The sequence below is a fragment of the Lotus japonicus genome, chromosome 5 (assembly GCF_012489685.1).
Source record: "Lotus japonicus ecotype B-129 chromosome 5, LjGifu_v1.2".
NCBI classification, from domain to species: Eukaryota; Viridiplantae; Streptophyta; class Magnoliopsida; order Fabales; family Fabaceae; genus Lotus; species Lotus japonicus.
Window position 1 is genome coordinate 41,975,360 of NC_080045.1, and position 19,381 is coordinate 41,994,740.

The window sequence follows — 19,381 nt, forward strand, 5'->3', positions numbered from 1 at the left end:
AGCTTCAATTTTCCCCCTTCCTAGTCCAAAATACAAAGTCATGCGAGCCATGTCTTGATTCTAGCCAGGGTGTAACGTGATGAGTCAATAATTTAAAGAACAAGATGTGCGCAGCATTTATTCATTGATGAAACAAATTATATTGTCTAATCGTATTAGAAAAAGGAAGAACTGATAAAATATTGCAAGTGTAGATTTAATTAATAGCTGGAGTTAAATTATCAAAGGATAATGAATCCGAATCCAGAATGAGATTGCTATAAATGGTTGAAGTGTGTTATATGCATGAGCCAAACATAAAACAGAGTTTTAAACTCTTGAATGTAAGCTAGGAAATTAAGAGAAGAGAAGGAGAAATAGAAGTGTGTACCTCTTGAAGAGAGAAAGAAAAATGGGTGCTTCACAATCAATCTCTGAAAATTCCATTCATGAATTCGCAGTAAAGGTAATATATAGTTACATCAAATAGAACTATCATCGTTATTTATTTGTGTTTTTTTATAGGCAAATGTTAAATATTAGTAATGTTAGTAAATTAGTCTTTCCTCATAGTTCGAATCCCGGACCCTTCACCATTCATCCCACCCAACCCTTATGTCCTCTAGCTCTTACCATTTGAGCTAACTCTCAGAGACATTGTTATTTATTTGTGTAATCTGTTAACATATTTTTTGTGGCGGTTGGCACAGGATGCCAGAGGAAAAGATGTGAATCTCAATGTCTACAAGGGGAAAGTTCTTCTTGTAGTTAATGTTGCTTCAAAATGGTACTTATTTTCATTTTCTAACTCAACTTTTATAATAGACTAACTTCTCCTCTTTCTGAGGCTAACTGAATTCATGCACTTTTTGCAAAAACAGTGGGTTTGCGGAGGCCAATTACACTCAGTTAACTCAGCTTTACACCAGATACAAGGGCAGTGGTATGTCACTATGTGTTTGCACCTACTTATGTATATTTCATTTTCAACTTATTTGATTATACAGATGTGTTTGAGGATCATTTTGAAGATTGGTTTCAATCCCAAAATAAATTAGTTAGAGAGAATAGCTTATTCGTTTTGAACATTATAAATTATGGGATTTAACAAATGAAATTTACAATATTATCTTACAAAAACCATTTGTTTTATGAATGTATCCAAACATAAATTATGTTACTTTCAACTCACTTTTATTATAACAACCTTGCTAAAACTAATTTTATCTAAAGTCAATTGTAACAGCACTGATCCATGCACGCACTTACATAGATTGATGGGCCAGAAATGGAAATGATGATTGTTGAGATTTATATTTTGTTTGTTGATGTTAGGTCTTGAGATATTGGCATTTCCATGCAATCAATTTTTGAGGAAAGAGCCAGGGACTAGCCAGGAGGCACAAGATTTTGTCTGTACAAGATACAAGGCTGTATATCCCATTTTTGGGAAGGTATATATGCTGCTTCTTGTTTTGAACAAAAATTTAGAACACAATATATGGTGAATATAGAAAAATTCCAAGATCCAAAATGAATTAAAAGACACACATTAACTTTTTTATTTTGATGTGCAGGTACGTGTGAATGGACCAGATACAGCTCCTGTTTATAAATTCCTGAAATCACAGAAATCTGGATCTTTGGGGGCTAGGATCAAGTGGAATTTCACTAAGTTTTTAGTCGATGAGGAAGGTCATGTCATCCGCCGCTATAGCCCAACTACCCCACCATTGGCCATTGAAAATGACATCAAGAAGGCATTGAGGGTGGCTTGAGAGGCTCTACAACTATTTCAGACCATTGCTAGTGTGCTAAAGATATCTTGAACCAAAAAAAAAACACACTCCATTGATTTTTTTAGTGTTTGTTTATAATGCATATTCATGTCTATGGCTTTATTTGTGTTGTTGTATGAAAATATTCTTTGATCCTTTGTATAGTACTTGTTGTGTTGAAGAATTGATTCCAAGGAAATTGTTCAATTTAGTTTATTGTTAACTAAATGTCATTGTGGGCATGGTTGATTGAGGAGGTTGAATCCTTCACAAGTTGCTTGTACAACAAAAACTTGAGAAGATAAAAAGTGAATATATTTCATTTTCTCTCGGGTCAAATTTTATTCTAATAACATTCCTTCTCCCTGATTTTATTTCATTTTTATACTAAATTCGTTATTTTTTTTTATCTTTTAAGAAATAAATAGCATCTTAATTAACCGCACACTTTCTTGTGTTGGTGTACCCAATTATTGTTTTCTTCTCTACTTTGACGTTTGTTTTCTTCTCTGTTTATTTTCAGTCTAGAGACAATCATACTTTATCATCTATCATTAGTTCTCTTTCTCTATCAAAACTTTTTTTGAGAGGACATGGATCAACTTAGACCAGCATTAAAAGCTTCACCCAGCAAATGGGGTCTCTCATGACACATTTGAACCACAAAAATCTTATCCCTTCTACTAGTATTTGTTTTGCTCTTCCATTCTATTGGGACCAGACATGAAAGCTTCGAACAAAAAATTCTCCAAATTTATAGTCAGTAGTGTAATAAAAATTTGGGCAAATTGCACTGACTTCCCTTCCCTTGAGACTAATATTATTACACCAATCTCATTTATTTGTGAAGGCTTTAAAGCACCTTTGGTCTCCCACTTATACCTTTAGCGTGCTAGTGATCCTCAACAAAAAATAATTGCACTTTGGTACCCTAACTTATAGCTCCGTTAGAAACTAATCCCTCTATTCTACAAAGATTGTTGTTTAAAGTTTTGGCATAAAGAGTAAGATGACAATTATTGATAGTATAATGTTACTAAAGTGCCCTTATTTAATTTTACTAGTACCATGTGTAGCTATTAATTATACTTCGATAGAGAAAATGTAGTTACTCCCTCCGTTCCTGATCTTTTGTTGTTTTAACTTTTGGTCTAAATTCCAAAACTTTTGTTTGTTTTACGAACCCAATGCATTTTTTTTCAATTTATTCCATGTATACCCTTATTTAATACTATATCTCTCACCTACCACCTCTTATTTTCACCAATCAAAATCATAAAAAGTTTTTTAACCAATAATTATCATTCTCTTTCTTCACTTTATCTCAACATTAAATAAGGGTGTTTATGTCAACAAATATATCAATAATTACACTCTTAAACAATGTGCATAACCTTAACCAACAAAAGATCGAGAACGGAGGGAGTAATAGAGAAGAATTGTGGTTAGTTAATCTGAAAGGTGATAAATGAGAGAAAATGTATTAAATGGGGGTATAGGTGGAAAAAAATTAACAAAAAATGCATTGACTTTCTAAAACAACAAATATTTGGAAATAATGAAAAATGTCCAAAACAACAATCTTTATGAAACAGAGGGAGTATGATTTTCCATCCAAATTCCGTCCAAAATCTAACGTTTCTCTCTCATGTGACATGACATCTGACTTATGACGTGGCTCACTAATTGGAGAGAGAAAGGTGCCATTGGACATAACACGTGCAAGTCACATGATTCTTATCACCACAAACGATCATCTTCTTCTTTCTTCTTCCTCGAAATCCCTAGAAAAATGGGATTTTCGAGCTCTGCCATTCCTGGGTGACAGAGAAGAAATTTCGCGAGAGAACCTAAAGGAGAAGAAGCGAAGTTGAAGGAACTTCGATCTTCTGGTTGGAAGTTGATGGGTGGTTGCAGCCAAATGTCATCTTCATCTTCTGCGTCTGAAAGGAAAAGGAGGTCGAAAAAAAATGTGCGATTGCGGTGTTGAATCGCCACTTGTGACATCTTGGACCGTAATGACCCTAGTAGGAGGTTCTACATGAGTGTGGTATGTGTGTGTGTGTATATATATATATATATATATATGATAGCTTACATTTTAATTATTATTTTAGTTCTTGTCAATATATATTAAATTACTTTCGTAACAATTATTGTTACACATTAAATTTAATTAACAATATTTAATATTTATCTATGATTTTAAACCTATAATATAAATTATATTTAAAAATAAATTATTACAAAATTATATTTTACTTGTTTTAAAAAAATATTTTTCATGTGTTACACGAGCTAAAATAATAGTTATCTATACTTTATTTTTGAATGTATAGTTATTTATAATTAAAAAGCCAATCTTCTCATTTGTAATGAGGTTTAAGATTGTGTTCTATGTATTTGTTGTGTGTTTGCTCCTTTTTCCCTTTCATCAAGTTATGAGTATGTCAGCACTCAGCAGTATAGGTCTAGATCTCGGTGCGGCACCATATGATAAGAACATCCAAAATCAAGAATCCATGCATAAGTGCACTTTGTAGATGAAATGTAAAGCAAATCCTCCTCACTGCAAGAACCATAAGACTGAACTACATTTGTTGAACTACTGTTGTTGCCTGGCTTGTTTGGACAATCTCGCTTCCAATGGCCAATTTGCTTGTAACCATAACATTTTGTTGTTTCTCTGTCCTTGGACTTGAATATATTCTTCTTTCTAAAACCTGTTGATTTATCCTTGCCTCTATCACGCTCTTGACCTCCCTTCACAAACAAACTTTCGCTTGAACTTCCTCCACCTCCCTATACACTTGGGCGACGTTTGACATGTTGCAAAAGTGTAGAAGAAATAGAATCCAGCGTGACTGATTTCTTCCCGTGGGTGATAGTTGTCACCAATTGATCATAAGAGCTCAGTAAAGAGCACAACAAAATAATGACTTTATCCTCATCGTCAACCTTCACACCAAGTCGTGTCAAATCGACGAGGATGTTATTGAAAGCATTTACATGAGCCTACAAATCTCCTCTGTCCTGCATCTTCAGGCTATAGAGACGCTGCTTCACAAACAATTTGTTCATGAGCGTCTTGGGCATGTACTGACTTTCCAATTTATCCCAGACATCCTTTGAAGTTGTGAGGTTAAGGATATGATTCATCACGTCATCAGAACCGCAAAGTCTTATCAAACCTGCGGCCTTCTCCTCCATCTTATTCTAATCAATGGTTGCGATGTCCACCGGTTTCTCATCGCGCAACACCTTGTGTAAATCTTGTTGAGCCATGTAACACCCCGATTTCGGTGGCGTCACTTTAGTAACCGAAAAGAAAGTTTAAGCGGAAAAACGTGAATATTTTTTTTTTCGATAATACAAAATTAAATCTGAAAGAAATAGAACCTGACAACAGAAGATAACAGAACTAATATACAATAATAATTACAGCCCCCGCTGTAAGTAGTAAACCACGTCACGAGTAAACCTCTAGTGACGGACAACAAAAGAGAGCAACGCCCGAAGGCAAAAGGTACATTTCAAAAGAAAGGATTAAGTGTCCGCAACACAAACCCTCAAAATGAGAATAAGTCAGCCCAGATGGCCTAAAACAAGACCCCCTAGTCCAACCAACTCTCTGTGATTTCCGTAAAGAGAACCACAAGAAAAGCTAAAGGTCGGGGACCTACCCTGCCCAAAACGAAAGACTGAACATCAGAGCCAAGACGCTACTCCTACACTAATCCCAACTATGCATCCCCAAGATCGTCGTCTGAATCTAAATCCAAGACGACTATGTCGATGACTGCATCGGTCTCCACAGCTGGTCGAGCGGGTTCTGCACCCGATCCCAAGTCTATAGCAGCCGCGACAGTGGGTGAACTAGTGCCTGAAGAAGTCCCTCCCACAGGCACCTCCTCCGAGGGGTACTCGTCGTCCGAAGGCGACGGTGGTGGTGGCACTCCCAGTCCAGGTCCGCAGTGTACACCCGGTGGCAAGTTGAAGCTGATAGTGTAGTGCCTCCAGACTCCGTGCGTCAGGCTTGGCATCCGGTCAATGCGATCCTCCATTATTCGCCCTGAATAGATAGCTCGGTGGCCGGCGGGGTCGACCACCCATGAGCTTGGGGTGTCTTGGTCCAACATCTCAAACCTGGTCCCCCCCCGAAGGGACGACCGTCTCGTACCAGTCCGCCATACTCAACTGACAATGGCGTAGTCCGCCCAAACACACACAGAAGACGCGAGGGTCAACTCCAAAGAATTATATAAATAATAAAACCAGATATATAGGGTAATAATTATTTAGCCTCTCAGGCTTATACGTTTAGGGATAACATCCTAGGGTTGCATATATCACAATGAATATAAAGATCATAATAACAATTAGCATGCCTCAAGCAGGATAAACAGGTACCAATCACACTCAGCAACTAAGTCAGCATGTATGTTGTATGAAATGCAATGCTGGGTAACAAAATGCATTCCGGAAGAAGGATGGACACCATCGAGTCAGCCCTAACACCGGCCAAAGTGGGACCATTCCGCTCGGGCGCCTCTTACACCACACAAAAGTAGTCAGATCAGCAGTGAACCCGTAGGTCTGCCATTCCGTCTGCTACTAAGGACCACCGTAGTGTCCTAAATATGGAAATCCGGGTCTTATGACCATTTTGGAATCCACCGAGGTCCGGTATCACGCCGTGTATTAACCTCAAAATGAGTGCATGAATGCAAGTGATTAGCCAAACAACGTCTCCGACCTCACTCGACACGTCGCCACGTGTTCTAACTAACTTAATGTCTCTAAAAAGCCTACCCTAAGGCAAATGTCGATTCTGCGACAAAATGAATTAATCAAAAGAAGAAGAATGTACTTGGGAACTCATGGTTCCCGACTAAACTTTAGATAGCCAATCAATAAACTGCTCATCGAGCGAAAAGGTACCGAAGTACTTGGAAACTTATAGTCTCCGGCTAAACTTTAGATAGCCAAACAATAAACTGCTCATCGAGCGAAAGAGTACGAATGTACTTGGAAACTTATGAGTTTCTCCTAATCTTGGATTTGCCGACACTTCTCATTTTCAAAACACTTATGTTCAAGCCCTAAACTATTGTCTGAGTCTTTTATCATTATATTAAGGGTTTTGAGGTTGTTTAATACATTATGGAGATTCATTATGAAATTGTTTAAGTTTCGTCTCTAATCTTATTAGTTTCAAAGATCCCATAATTCCAATGATTCCCTGGAGATGGTCTCAAAGCAAAAGGTCCATCATCACCCAAGTAATGGCCCGAGAAGTTCCCAGGTAAGCTGGCCGGGCACAATGCCTCATTAAAAGCCCTTCTTGCCTTAGACAGAACAACCCAAGTTCTTACATGAATTCAAATGGGGTTTTTCCAATATCATTTTCAAACTCATTTTCCTTAGAGAAGGTCTTGATCCATAAAACAATAATAGGGTACGAACCTCGGTCCGTCCCATCAAACTTTCCTAAAATCTCATAATAAAATCGGCATGACATGCCCGTTATCCTCACTCTGAAGCATAACAGATATAAGTGGAGTAACATAAATAAATCAGCTCAATCAATAAACATAAACAACATATTCCAACACATCCTAGATTAACCATTTAGCACATAACATGTGAATCATTTAGCACACAATATCATGGCATCAAGTACTCAACAAGATCGGCCGAAGCCTCAGAAATCATTTCAGGCAATTAGCAATTAAGTGCATAACACATAAATCAAGTCGAATTCGTCGACACCTAAAGCATTATCTAGTAATTCAGAGAGTAGCCCTCACCTGTTGATTTTCCAGCTCGCTCCTTGGACTTTCCTTCACGATCTTCCTCCTCAAGTCCCCCGAATTCCTCAAACGAACCTTAAAGCTGAAGGTGTGAAAAACGACTAGAAGGGGGGGTTGAATAGAGTTTTGAATATAAAAACTTTCCCCTTAAGATTTAAAGTAAATCTTTTCGGTTTCTCTGAGATAGATGGTGCAGCGGATAAAGATAGAGAGAAGAGAAAAGCACACAAGTATTTTATCCTGGTTCACTTGATAAATCCCTCAAGCTAATCCAGTCCACCCGTTAAGGTGATTTCTTCCTTCTTAGAATGAAGGCAATCCACTAATCAGATAATTGTTACAACTGCACTTGAAACCTACAAGTGACTAACAATACACTGACTTAGCTATCACTAAGATTCACTCTCTTAGTCTTCTCTAGGATCCGATCAACCTTGATCTCCTAAAGGAATCACCACTAAGATTCACTCTCTTAGTCTTCTTAAGGATACTGACCTACCCGGTCCCTTAAGGAAAATCAAACAACTGTTTGAGGTTGGTGTTTACAAAGGTTTGCTTCTAAATAAGCTGAGTGTAAACTAAATAAGAACAGATGAAGAAAGTAGAAGCTTGAATCTTTTCTTGTATTGCAGCTCTTTATTTTCTCTCTTTCTTTCTTCTTTTCTTCAGCCTTTTATAGTCCAAGGTGCAAAGGATATTTCTGTTGAGAGAATATGACCGTTGGAGGGCATTTCTGGAACTTCCAGAACCTGCTGTGGCTGAACCTTGGTAGGTAGGCTTTTCAGAATAGTACACTGCTCTTGTACTTCTCGATAGAGACCTTTGCCTTTAACCATTGACTTCTGATCAGAGTTATGCTTCGTGTTGGAACTTGTGAAGCTTGGTGATCAGAGTCAGAGGGATGCTTGGATCCTCTGACCTTCGTAACTTCTGCTTCTGGACCTTCAGAGCTTCTGAACCTTCAGAGCCTCTGGTCCCTCAGAGCTTCTGGTCTTCAGATCTTCTGATCCTCAGATCTTCTGATCCTCTGATCTTCTGATCCTCTGATCCTCTGATCTTCAGATCCTCTGATCTTCAGATCCTCTGATCCTCTGATCTTCTGATCCTCTGATCCTCTGATCCTCAGATCCTCTGATCTTCAGATCCTCTGATCCTCAGATCTTCTGATCTTCAGAACTTCTGACGAATATATCTTCTGGTGTCAGAATCAGAACCTGTTTGTCAAAACACTCAAGACAAACATTAGAGTATCATAGTTGTTCATCCACAAATAAATACTTGTTATCATCAAAACATAGAGTTGTACCACATGACCAAATCTTGATCTTACAAAAGCAATTTCACATAAATCAATCACAATGAGTCAGAAACTCAGCAAACAATAAGTCCTAGGGTCACACGGAAACACTACAACTCCGTGGTACGACAATCTAACGCGTTAGGACAAGTTTTCGAAAAAGTCGGATTTCCTCCCCCCCTTGGTATAGCTCTCGGCCACTTTTCCTAATTGGGAGGGTCGATTTTTCTTCGATCAAACTTGGTTCCTAGGTTATCATAAGTCGTAACTAAGGCGGATCTAATCTCGGAAAAATTTTCGGATCGAAAACTGACATAGGGGTAGTTTGGTCATTATTTTAAACTCCGAATTTCAAAACTGGATTTTTTGAAAAACAAATTGGATGGAGATGTCAACAACGACATTTATGACAACTAATCCTACTAGCACTAAGCCAAGTCGAGAGTTCTAAGCTAAAAGGTTGCGACTTTGCTTAAAAATGGGTATTTGAGGTAGAATTGATTCCGGCGGAATTCCGGCGACATTACGAAAAAACTAATCCGACAGAAGTGCTCCTGAGCACGTAGGGAAGATGTTTAGACAAAGAAATCAAGCTATTTGGACAATTTTCCAAAAACCTCAAAACTTTGGACACATAAAGACTTAGGAGAAGTCGACAGAAACGACGATCAGAAGAGAGATATAGTTTACCTACCTCAAGGTCTTCGATTAGCAACAATCGGTGAAGCAAACGGGCAAGAATTCGCGAAGATCAACTTCCTCCTCTTCTCCTCTCTTGGCCGCGGTTTTGGGGAAAGAAATGGGTGAGCTTTGCAAAATTTTCATTTTCTAGCTTATAACCTATATATAGTGAAGGAAATGGAGATATTTTGCAAAGTTTGGATAAGGATGCATTGGTGGATGGATAAGGATGGATAGATATTTTTGAGAAGATATTTTGGTAAAGATATTTTGTAAAGATATTTTGTAGAGATTAGATAAGGATGAGTAGATATTTATCAAGGATCGGATAAGGTTGAATAGATATTTATCAGAAATTGGATAAGAACGAATAGATATTTATCAAAGATTGGATAAGAACGAATAGATATTTATCAAAGATTGGATAAGAACGAATATATATTTATCAAAGATTGGATAAGAATGAATAGATATTTATCAAAGACTGGATAAGAACGAATAGATATTTTAGGGAGATATTTTGAGAAGATATTTTGTAAACCGGTACAGATTAGTTTAGATACCGGAGGATTTAACTTATAGAGTTAAAATAAAAATATAAGAATGATTCCTATTTTTCCGGCTTCATTCTCCGTGAGTTCTAAGATAGGTTTTGGCGACAGAATTCCAAAACTCAACAGAGGTTTCCTTGTATTTTAGGTGACTAACGCAAAGTCGGTGTAAAACTATTTTACCCGATAAGTTACTTTTTGCAGTGGATGTCGGATGAGAAAACTTCCTTCTGAAGAAAGATTAGAAATAACGAGAGAACTAGGCGTACGCGAGTGGAATCTTCAATTGAAGCTCCGAATAGAAAAAGTCTTCATCGTCCGTCGATCTTAGGTTTCTCGAACTATCAGGGATTCCGTTTCGGCAAACTTCCGAGAATTGGAATTTGACGTTCGTACGTTCCAGGGTTTCGCGTCGAAATACTTGTTTATAGACGAATAAGAGAAATTCTAATATTTCTCTGAGGTTTTTTTGGAATTAGTTTCCATCGTGTCCTAAAGTATAAATTAACTATTCACTAGGGTCTTCGACCTAAGATTAGGCGAACGTTAGTCGTGCTATAACTTTTATCGGTTTTGATATAATCCTTGGACTTTTCCTGAACCTTCTCTTTCATAAATTTATTTCATCCAATAAACTCTTGTATTTTATTCCCTTATCCAAAACTTAAAAACTTGGGTCTTACAAGCCAATAGATTTTTAACCCTCCTCTGCGATCGTCCGAAATTTTCGGTTCCATAAAACCGTATCACTTCGAACTTCGCACCTCCGAGATTAAGAGTCATCTGATACCAATTGTTAGAACAACAACATGTATACCAGAGGGAGAAACAGACAGTCGCAAGCAATGAAAAGCGTAAGAGATTTGTTCACATAGTTTGGCCAAATTTCCTTCTTCTGCAACTAGAGCAACTGTAGTTCCTTTTTATTGATTAGGGTTTCAGGTCTAATCTCTCATCATGTTTACAGTGTTACAAACCTATTTATATAGAGATACTAATGATCTAGATTACAACAATATTCCTAGATAACCCCCAATCATACCGGTCATGTGAATTTTGGCCACCATCTCTTGCCTCATGTACATTCTAGCGACCATCACTGGTCTCAAGTACATTCTAGCGACCATCACTGGTCTCATGTACATTCTAGTGACCATCACTGGTCTCAAGTGGATTTGATCACCATGAGCCATACTCAACAAAAGCCTTATATGTTCTTCAACAATGGTAAAACTCTTCTATCTCTTTCCATTTCTTTTTGTGTTCTTTCTCTAGTGATGGAAAATATAGAGACAATCTTTTATGGAGAGAGATAAGAACAATGTTCAAGCCCTTCAACATCACTATAGTGCTCTCATCACACACTATATATACTTTCTTCCAAGAGTCATATCATTCTTTCATATAAAAAGTCATATCTCTTTATTCAAGAATCATTCATTTCACTTAAATATTTAACAATACATTCCTTCATTCAATTATTAAAACAATTATTCAATACATCACTGGACATTTTCTTCTATTAAAAAACACAATGTACATGTCTAATTATGTCACCAAAATTTGTATATCTAACAATTGTTTTCCTAACTCAATAACAATAACTCAGTCTCATAGAAGTGGCTGTGGCCCAATGATGCCTACCCTTTCTACTTTGAGGATAACAGAGCAAAACAAAGCTGGTTAGAAATATAATCATTTATGTGTCATTTACCTAATTACAGTTTAAATTTTTAGGATAATTAATTTATTGCAATGTTGGGCTTTTCATTTTAATGTGAGTGAGATTAAATCTAACACTTTCTCCGTTCTTAATTATAAGACTCCTTATAAAATTTTTGGTGTCCCTTAATATAAGAACCCCTACTAATTTCAAGAAAAAAATTATATTTTTCTATATTTACCCATTACATTTATTAAGAGAGTGAGACAAAATTAAAGAGAATACAATTAATAGAATTATGAAAGAGATAATAGTAAATATGAAAGATTGAATAACTTTTTTTAAAACCAATTCATTAATTTGTCTCATTACATGTTTTTTAAATAAGTGTAAGGAGTCTTATTCTGGGAGGTTTTCCAACAGTAACTGGATATAAAGGAATTTGACATGTTTTCTAGCTGCCGCCTGCCGGACTGCCGGTAATGGTAAGAGACCGGCATGTCAGGCCGACAAGGACAAGGACTTGGTTCTAGTTTGAGGCAACACAGTGCACGTGATCATGGACTCTAATGGACGGCACAAATGGGCAGTTGCTGTTCTATTCAGGACAAATGATTATGTTATGGCCTCGTTTTGAAAAACATGTTCTGTATTAAGTGCACTCAACATCAATTTGAGGATCGATGATACATCAACAACAACCTCATCAATTTGATGATGATTTCTTCAATGTTTGATCACGCCATAGAGGAGCCTTTGCAGAATGCAGGATGATCACATTAAAGTCAAGCACAAAGTGTTTTATTTTTGGTGTTGTGGGAAAAACAAAAACAGAGAAGAAATTACAGAGGATGAGTACATTAGTGATAGTCATTGCAAACTGAGAGATCTTACATCATTCGTTAAGAGTTTATTGGATTGAAAATCAGTACTCTCAAGCATGCCAAACACTACCCTTAATTTAGAGGGACTAACATAGTATATAACTTTAAATTAGATGGTTTAAGCAAGACTGGTTTAAGCAATAGGTTAAAAGTGGTGTCTAGAAAACGCATCAGAAATCAGCTCGTAGTTGTTGTTATAAAGAGTTCGTTTTAAGTAACACATTTTTCACAATGTTAAATAAGTGTTTCATATCTAATAATAGAGACTAGTTAATTATTACATAATAATTGTCTTTTCCATACAATTATACTTTCTTACAATTTGTACCATAAAGTATGAGAATTAACAAAAGGGTAGGAAACATGTGTCCATAACAACATTTTCAAGTGTTGCGGAAAGAAAAATATGGTGTAGTAAATGTGACTAGTTCTCATGGTAAGGTTTTTTCCATATGAGATATCCCTTTGAATATTTTCTTAGCTGTATGATAATCTTATTATTTAGTGTAAAATGTTAATGACATCTAAACCACCAAAAAAGAAATGACATCTAAACCTACTTTATCCACCGTCAGGTTTAATATTTTATTCGGTCTATAATAGGTTGAGATGTGGTCAAACCTTTTATATAACTTTCATTAACAATATGTCATCATTTTCACTCACCTTAATAATCAATGTATTTTCACTTTTTCATTGTTAACTAACAATATTATTATTATTTTACTTTATCACCTCTTATTGACTGTTTATTTTTAATTCATATGAATTAATAGTGTTGAACTTTTTTTTCGATTAATGATTTATTTACACTCTAATTTTTCTCTTTTTTTATTTTCACTTTTTTTTCTTCTCATTTTTCTCTATATTTTATGTCACATCACCTATCCTATCACTTGCTTATAAAAAAAAACTGTCCTATCACTTTTTTATCTCTTTTTTCTTTCAGTAATGATATATACACACCTCATTTTTAAAACACTTCATTTCCACCTCTTTTTATTTCTATCTCTCTCCTCTTATCATCTATCACATCTCATACTTTCTCTCTCTTACTTTTTTCTTTCTTCATATCTCTCTCCTCATTCCACCTCTTACACCTCAAAGAGAGGTGTGTATGTAACATTATTCTTTTTCTTTATATTGCATAAAGGTGGAGGTGGATATGATATGTAGATAAAATAGTATTATTTTTACTGTCTTAACTTCATATATTTTCACGAGGGTTTTGCTATAGTAAAAACTATGCTGTGAGCCAAGACCTGCTGATACCCAGGTAGTGAAAAATGAGGGTGCCTCTTCTCCTGTCAAGGGAAAAAAACCTCAATAAAATATATTTTAAATTTTAATCTTTTTTATGAAAAAAAAACCTAAAACAGCAATGATCTAGAATTTTTTGAGTAAAATAGGCATTCCTTATTATGTGGAAAGAGGTGGAGGAGAAGAGAGATAAGAAGAAAAGAAAAAGTAAGAGAGAGAAAATATTAGATGTGATAGATGATAAAATGAGAGATAGAAATAAAAATAGGTGGAAATAAAGTGTATAAAAAAATGAGGTGTGAATATATCATTATTGCATATAGAGGAACCCCTTATATAATTGAGGTAATTACATGTGTAGGGAAGAGAGAATTTAGGGACTTAATAATGAGGTGAGGCCTCATGTAACTGGACATATTTATTTGCGGGTTCCTATGTTAGCGGGTACTTGTCAATATGCTAAGATCCCGACAACCTATTTGGTATGATGTATAGTTTAAGACTTGATAGTATAAGACCTAATTGTATTAAATATGATAGGATAATGTCTGATAAAAGTTTAATACTATATGATGTTTGGTCATACACTGTATAACTTATCATATTGTTTAAATTAATATAATCATATGTATCGTGAAATATTGAATAATGATAGATAATATAAAAATGATGATGATGTTAGTGGGTAAAGTTGGTGACGATGGGTGGTGGCGGCGCCGACAATGATGGTGGCAAAGGTCATGGTGGTGGTGGTGGTGATGGAGGGGAGTGATTGTGGTGGTTCCGGCCGTAGATGTGGTAATGGTGATGCCGAGTGATTTTGCATCGGTGGATGAAGGTAGTTATGTCGGTAGTGGTGACGGTGGTGGGTCATGGCAATAGGTAGTGGTAGTACGATGATGATAGCAACATCGGTGGAATGTGTTTGTGATGGTGGAGGTGGTGGTGGATGATGTTGGTGGAGAGTATTGTGGTGGTGGCAGTGTTGAAGAATGGTGGTGGCGACAATGACAGTGGCAATTCGGGGGGCGGCGACGGTGGTAGTGGTGTTGGAAGGTGATGGTGATGGTAGAGGTGGAGGGAAGTGGTGGTTGTGGGGTGGCGACGATGGTGACAGTGGTCGTAGTAATGGCGACATCGGCAGTGGTCGAGGGTTGCAGTGGAGGCGTTATTAGTGGCAGCGGTAGAGGCGGTGGTGGTAGCAGAGGTGGAGCGTGGTAGTTGTGCCGGTAGCGGTATAAGTATTTTCATGTAACTTATACATCACACTTTTAGTATGCCTTATACATCATCTATAAAGTGGATTAAATAATACATCATTTTAATGTATAAGAGTGTATTGATGTATAAGCTTATACAATATAATGTTAGAACCAAACTATAGATAAGTTCATAATGTATTGTATATTAACTTATATTATCATGCCTAATATGATGTGTCAAACGAGTCCTTAGTAATTTAGTCGGGCCAATAATTTATAAATAGATTTGCTTAATGCATTTTAGTTCAATAGCCTACAAGCTTGTTGGCTTATTCACATATAGATTTGCTGGTTTACTCAATTTTCTTATTGTATAACAGATTTTTAAATAGGTTAACATATTACACCAGACTCTCAAAAAGTTACTTTTTATACAAACCTCAGCCTATTGTCACTAATACTTGATGTGTTATGGTAAATTAATGGCCGGTGCCATTTGATGAGTTGATTTAATAAGTTAAAGAGAATAAAACAAAATAGATGATAAAACACATAGTGGCACACTAGATGCAGAGTCATCCTCCTATCCCACAAGAGAGATAGGCATTAAGCATAGGGGGACAAGGATGACCCTCATTTAGTTGTGGTGGATGACAAGTCCTTCTCAACTGGGTTTGGCAAAGGGGACAGCCCCATTGGTCCAACTTTGACATCTTAGGTGGATGGTGAGACATGTCCCATTTCTGCATCCATGGGCCATAACATGTCATCCACCACAAATTCTCTTCCCCCTTATCTTCTTCCACTATATATATATATATATGGTTTTGGTCCATCCCCTGAGTATTCAGACCACAGACACACATAGCTTTTGAATTCAATTATCACTTCTTCACGCAACAAAGTTTGAAGCAGAGAGAGTGAATTAATGGCAGCTGCTAGTGTATTCTCAGTTAGGAGTTCAAAGTTTCGGTCATGGGGGGCAGCCGGGCGGTGTTCCAAACAAGTTCGGCAGCAGAGGACGCGGCTTTACATAATCTGGAGATGCGCTGTCTTACTCTTGTGCGCGCATGACTAAAATGTTTTAAATTGCGGTTGCGGTTGCAGACGCCGGCTTGCCACTCTGTTGCTGAACTCGGACAAATGCAGGTTGATATGACTGCAATTGTTGTCGCGATGCTGATGCGGGGACTCCAAATTTGAAACCATCACAAGTTGGAACCGCCTTGAGTTGCTGAAATGGATAACCTAGTAGAGCTATATGGTCATTCAGAATTTGGGGTTTCCATTTTGGGGTCGTGGATTAACCATCCCAAGAGAGAAGTGATCAATTAATTAGACTTGTATTGTATTAGGGGTAGGTAAAAAAGCAAATTGTTGGGAAATTCAGAATCATTTATAGAGAGAAGCTATAGATTGTTGTAAATTACATACTAGAATTAATGTATAGAAGATAATTCAATTTGACCCTTCAACAACTCTGTCTTGTGTTTCAGTTTTTTGTTGGTATCACTCACTCACACACAAACACAATTAATAAATCAATCATCCATTATTATGAGCAACCACAGAATTGGGTTCAAGTCAGTGATGTTTCTTTCACCCATTTCTTGTTAGTTATTATGACACTAGAAGTCAATATAATAGATTAATGTGCATTTCACCTTCAGTTTTTAGATACTTGTTTGCTTATTGTGTTCGGTTAACTGGATGTCAAGTGCTATTTGTTACCATGGTTTTCAGTAGGAACTAAGAAAGAGGCTGTGAGAGTTCATTACAAAGTACCAAAACGGTGAAGAGATTAAGAACTAGCCATAATGGTTTTTTAGTCATATACATTCCAAAAATTAAGAATGTTTTTTCAAAGAAAACCTGTTCTTTGGTGATATATATGAACCTAACACCCACACAAAATATGACATATATGCCCCTACTTCTCTTTCAATAACCTTTCCTTTTAATTTTGTCATTTCTTTGTATTTCATCTCACAAGCACAATTATTTAAACGGACATATCTAATCAATAATTCCTGGGTGTCCCTCATAATACCCATGCCATGCGACAAGGTCTTGTTATATTACCCAACATAGAATCTATGTATATGTCTAAAGCACACTTGAACCATTACATTTTTTTTTTTATGGAAAATACAACTTTCATTAGATAATAATAGAGAATACATCTGCGAGAAGCGCAGCTTGAATTTGGAAAGGAAAATTATCCCACCAACATTGGTTTGGATAATCTGCTGCAATTGAAGCTAAAACATGTGCTACTTTATTGGCTTCTCTCTTGACATGTTGCAATTTAAAGGAAGGAAACTGAGCTGCAATCATTTTGCAATCCTGCACCAGTGGCTCCAACTCTGCCTGGTCGTGCCCGCTGTTAAAATGGTTCACCACATTTAGTGCATCAGATTCAAAAATTACCGTATCCAGCTCCAAAAGTTGTACTCGTGATATTGCCCACCGAAGCGTTGTTGCTTCTGCTATTGCCAGCCCCAAACGGTACTCAAGAAGACCTGACTCAGCATACATACAGTTACCATCATGGTCTCGAATTACCATGGCCATGCCCAAACTATTATTTCCGGTCCATCCAGCATCTACATTAATTTTCATTACTTCGCTTGCCGGTGCTTTCCACCCCAGATGCGTGTCACTGGAGTCACTCCCTCGAGCCTGCCTTTGGTTTAAACTATGCTCCATCGCTTGCTGCCATTCATCCAAGAGTGCCACTGCCATATTCTTTGTCCCTTGAATATCAGCTTCTGCATTATTAAACATGACCTGATTTCTTTGCTTCCAAATTGCCCAGAGTAGCATAGCAATTGAGGCAGTCAGCTCGTCATCTTCGTTCATCATCACATCTGCTAACCAACTCCGCAAGGATGTTATTTCCGCCGATCGTAAGCTCATGTGCGACGAGAACCAGTAGCGTTGAGCCCATGGACAATGAAGCAAAACATGTTCAATCGTTTCTGAGGCACGATCATCACAAAGTACGCAACAATCATACAGCAGGACTCCTCTCTTAATCAGATTTCTTCGACATGGCAAAGAATTAGTAAGCACCCGGTACATAAAATGTCTAACCTTGTTCGGCACACGCAGCTTCCATACCTTCTTCCATGAGTAAGCTCTAGAACTTGACGTGCCTGCAACATCTGCATGTTTACGGTTTTGCACTTGTCTATAGCATGATCGAACTGTGTACCGTCCATCCTCAGTCCAGCGCCACACCATTTTATCTTTTATTCCTGTCCAGCTCAACGGTATTTGCAATATTTTCTGGGCCTCTGCTGCATCAAATATGTTATTAATTAAGCCAGCATTCCACCTGGGGGACATGCTTAATATTATCAGATCTGCCTCCACTTCCACCTCTGTATGTTCACTCTTTTCGGACAAAATTCTACCATTTGATTCCCCTGGGAGCCACGCATCTGCCCACACATTAATCCTTTTGCCATCCCCCACCCTCCATTTTGCTCCGCCAACCATCTCATCCTTAACTCCCCAAATACTTCGCCATGTATAGCTTGGATTGTGTCCCAACTTAGCTTCCAAAAGAGATGATTTAGGGAAATATTTCGCTTTCCACATTCTGGCCAACAGTGTATTTTCACATTGCATCAGTCTCCAGAATTGCTTACCTAGTAGGGTTGTATTAAAATCTTCAAGATCTCTAAAGCCAAGTCCACCATGATGCTTTGGTTGGCATGATTTCTTCCAACTTGTCCAGTGTATCTTACGCTCATCTTCCTACTGTCCCCACCAAAACTTCGCACACATAGCCTCCATATTTTTGCATATGCCAGTAGGAATCCAGAAGCAGCTCATAATATAAGTTGGGATAGCCTGGGCCACAAACTTGAAGAGAACTTCCTTTCTTGCTCTAGATAAAAATTTCTCTTTCCACCCCTTCAATTTCTTCCACATCCTATCCTCCAATTTTGCAAAAACCAGCTTCTTAGACCTCCCAATGACATTAGGCAGCCCCAGGTACTTGTCATGGACCTCCACAGCCTTAACCCCCATCCTATCTCAGATCATAACTCGTCTATCTTCATGCACATTTTGGCTGAAAGTCACCTCTGACTTGTCCATGTTCACCAGTTGCCCGGAAGCCTGCTCATAAGTTCGAATGGCTTGAACTACTACGTCAACCTCCTCTATTGTTGCTCTAGAGAAAATTAAACTGTCATCAGCGAAGAATAAGTGGCTAACCTCTGGTGCTCCCCGTGCCACCACTACCCCATGTAAGTGTTTC

At 37.4% G+C, this 19,381-nt stretch overlaps 2 protein-coding genes across 2 annotated transcripts; both read left to right on the forward strand.

The window, feature by feature from the left end:
• Positions 1-284: 284 nt before the first annotated feature.
• On the forward strand, positions 285-2,136 carry LOC130718080 (probable glutathione peroxidase 5). The gene is made up of 5 exons (XM_057568537.1): positions 285-445; positions 690-766; positions 861-922; positions 1,315-1,433; positions 1,557-2,136. The coding sequence occupies exons 1-5, from the start codon at positions 392-394 to the stop codon at positions 1,755-1,757; spliced, it is 513 nt and encodes a 170-aa protein (XP_057424520.1). The 5' UTR covers positions 285-391; the 3' UTR covers positions 1,758-2,136.
• Positions 2,137-15,938: 13,802 nt separating this feature from the next.
• On the forward strand, positions 15,939-16,334 carry LOC130718004 (small polypeptide DEVIL 14). The gene has a single exon (XM_057568435.1). The coding sequence runs from the start codon at positions 16,037-16,039 to the stop codon at positions 16,184-16,186; it is 150 nt and encodes a 49-aa protein (XP_057424418.1). The 5' UTR covers positions 15,939-16,036; the 3' UTR covers positions 16,187-16,334.
• Positions 16,335-19,381: the final 3,047 nt, after the last annotated feature.

Bases quoted from the DNA above. Each gene is read 5' to 3' on its own strand.
- LOC130718080 (XM_057568537.1), top strand. From the start codon at position 392: ATGGGTGCTTCACAATCAATCTCTGAAAATTCCATTCATGAATTCGCA. The intron at 446-689 runs GTAATATATAGT...CGGTTGGCACAG, and splicing joins TTCATGAATTCGCAGTAAAG to GATGCCAGAGGAAAAGATGT. The intron at 767-860 runs GTACTTATTTTC...TTGCAAAAACAG, and splicing joins GTTAATGTTGCTTCAAAATG to TGGGTTTGCGGAGGCCAATT.
- LOC130718004 (XM_057568435.1), top strand. From the start codon at position 16,037: ATGGCAGCTGCTAGTGTATTCTCAGTTAGGAGTTCAAAGTTTCGGTCA.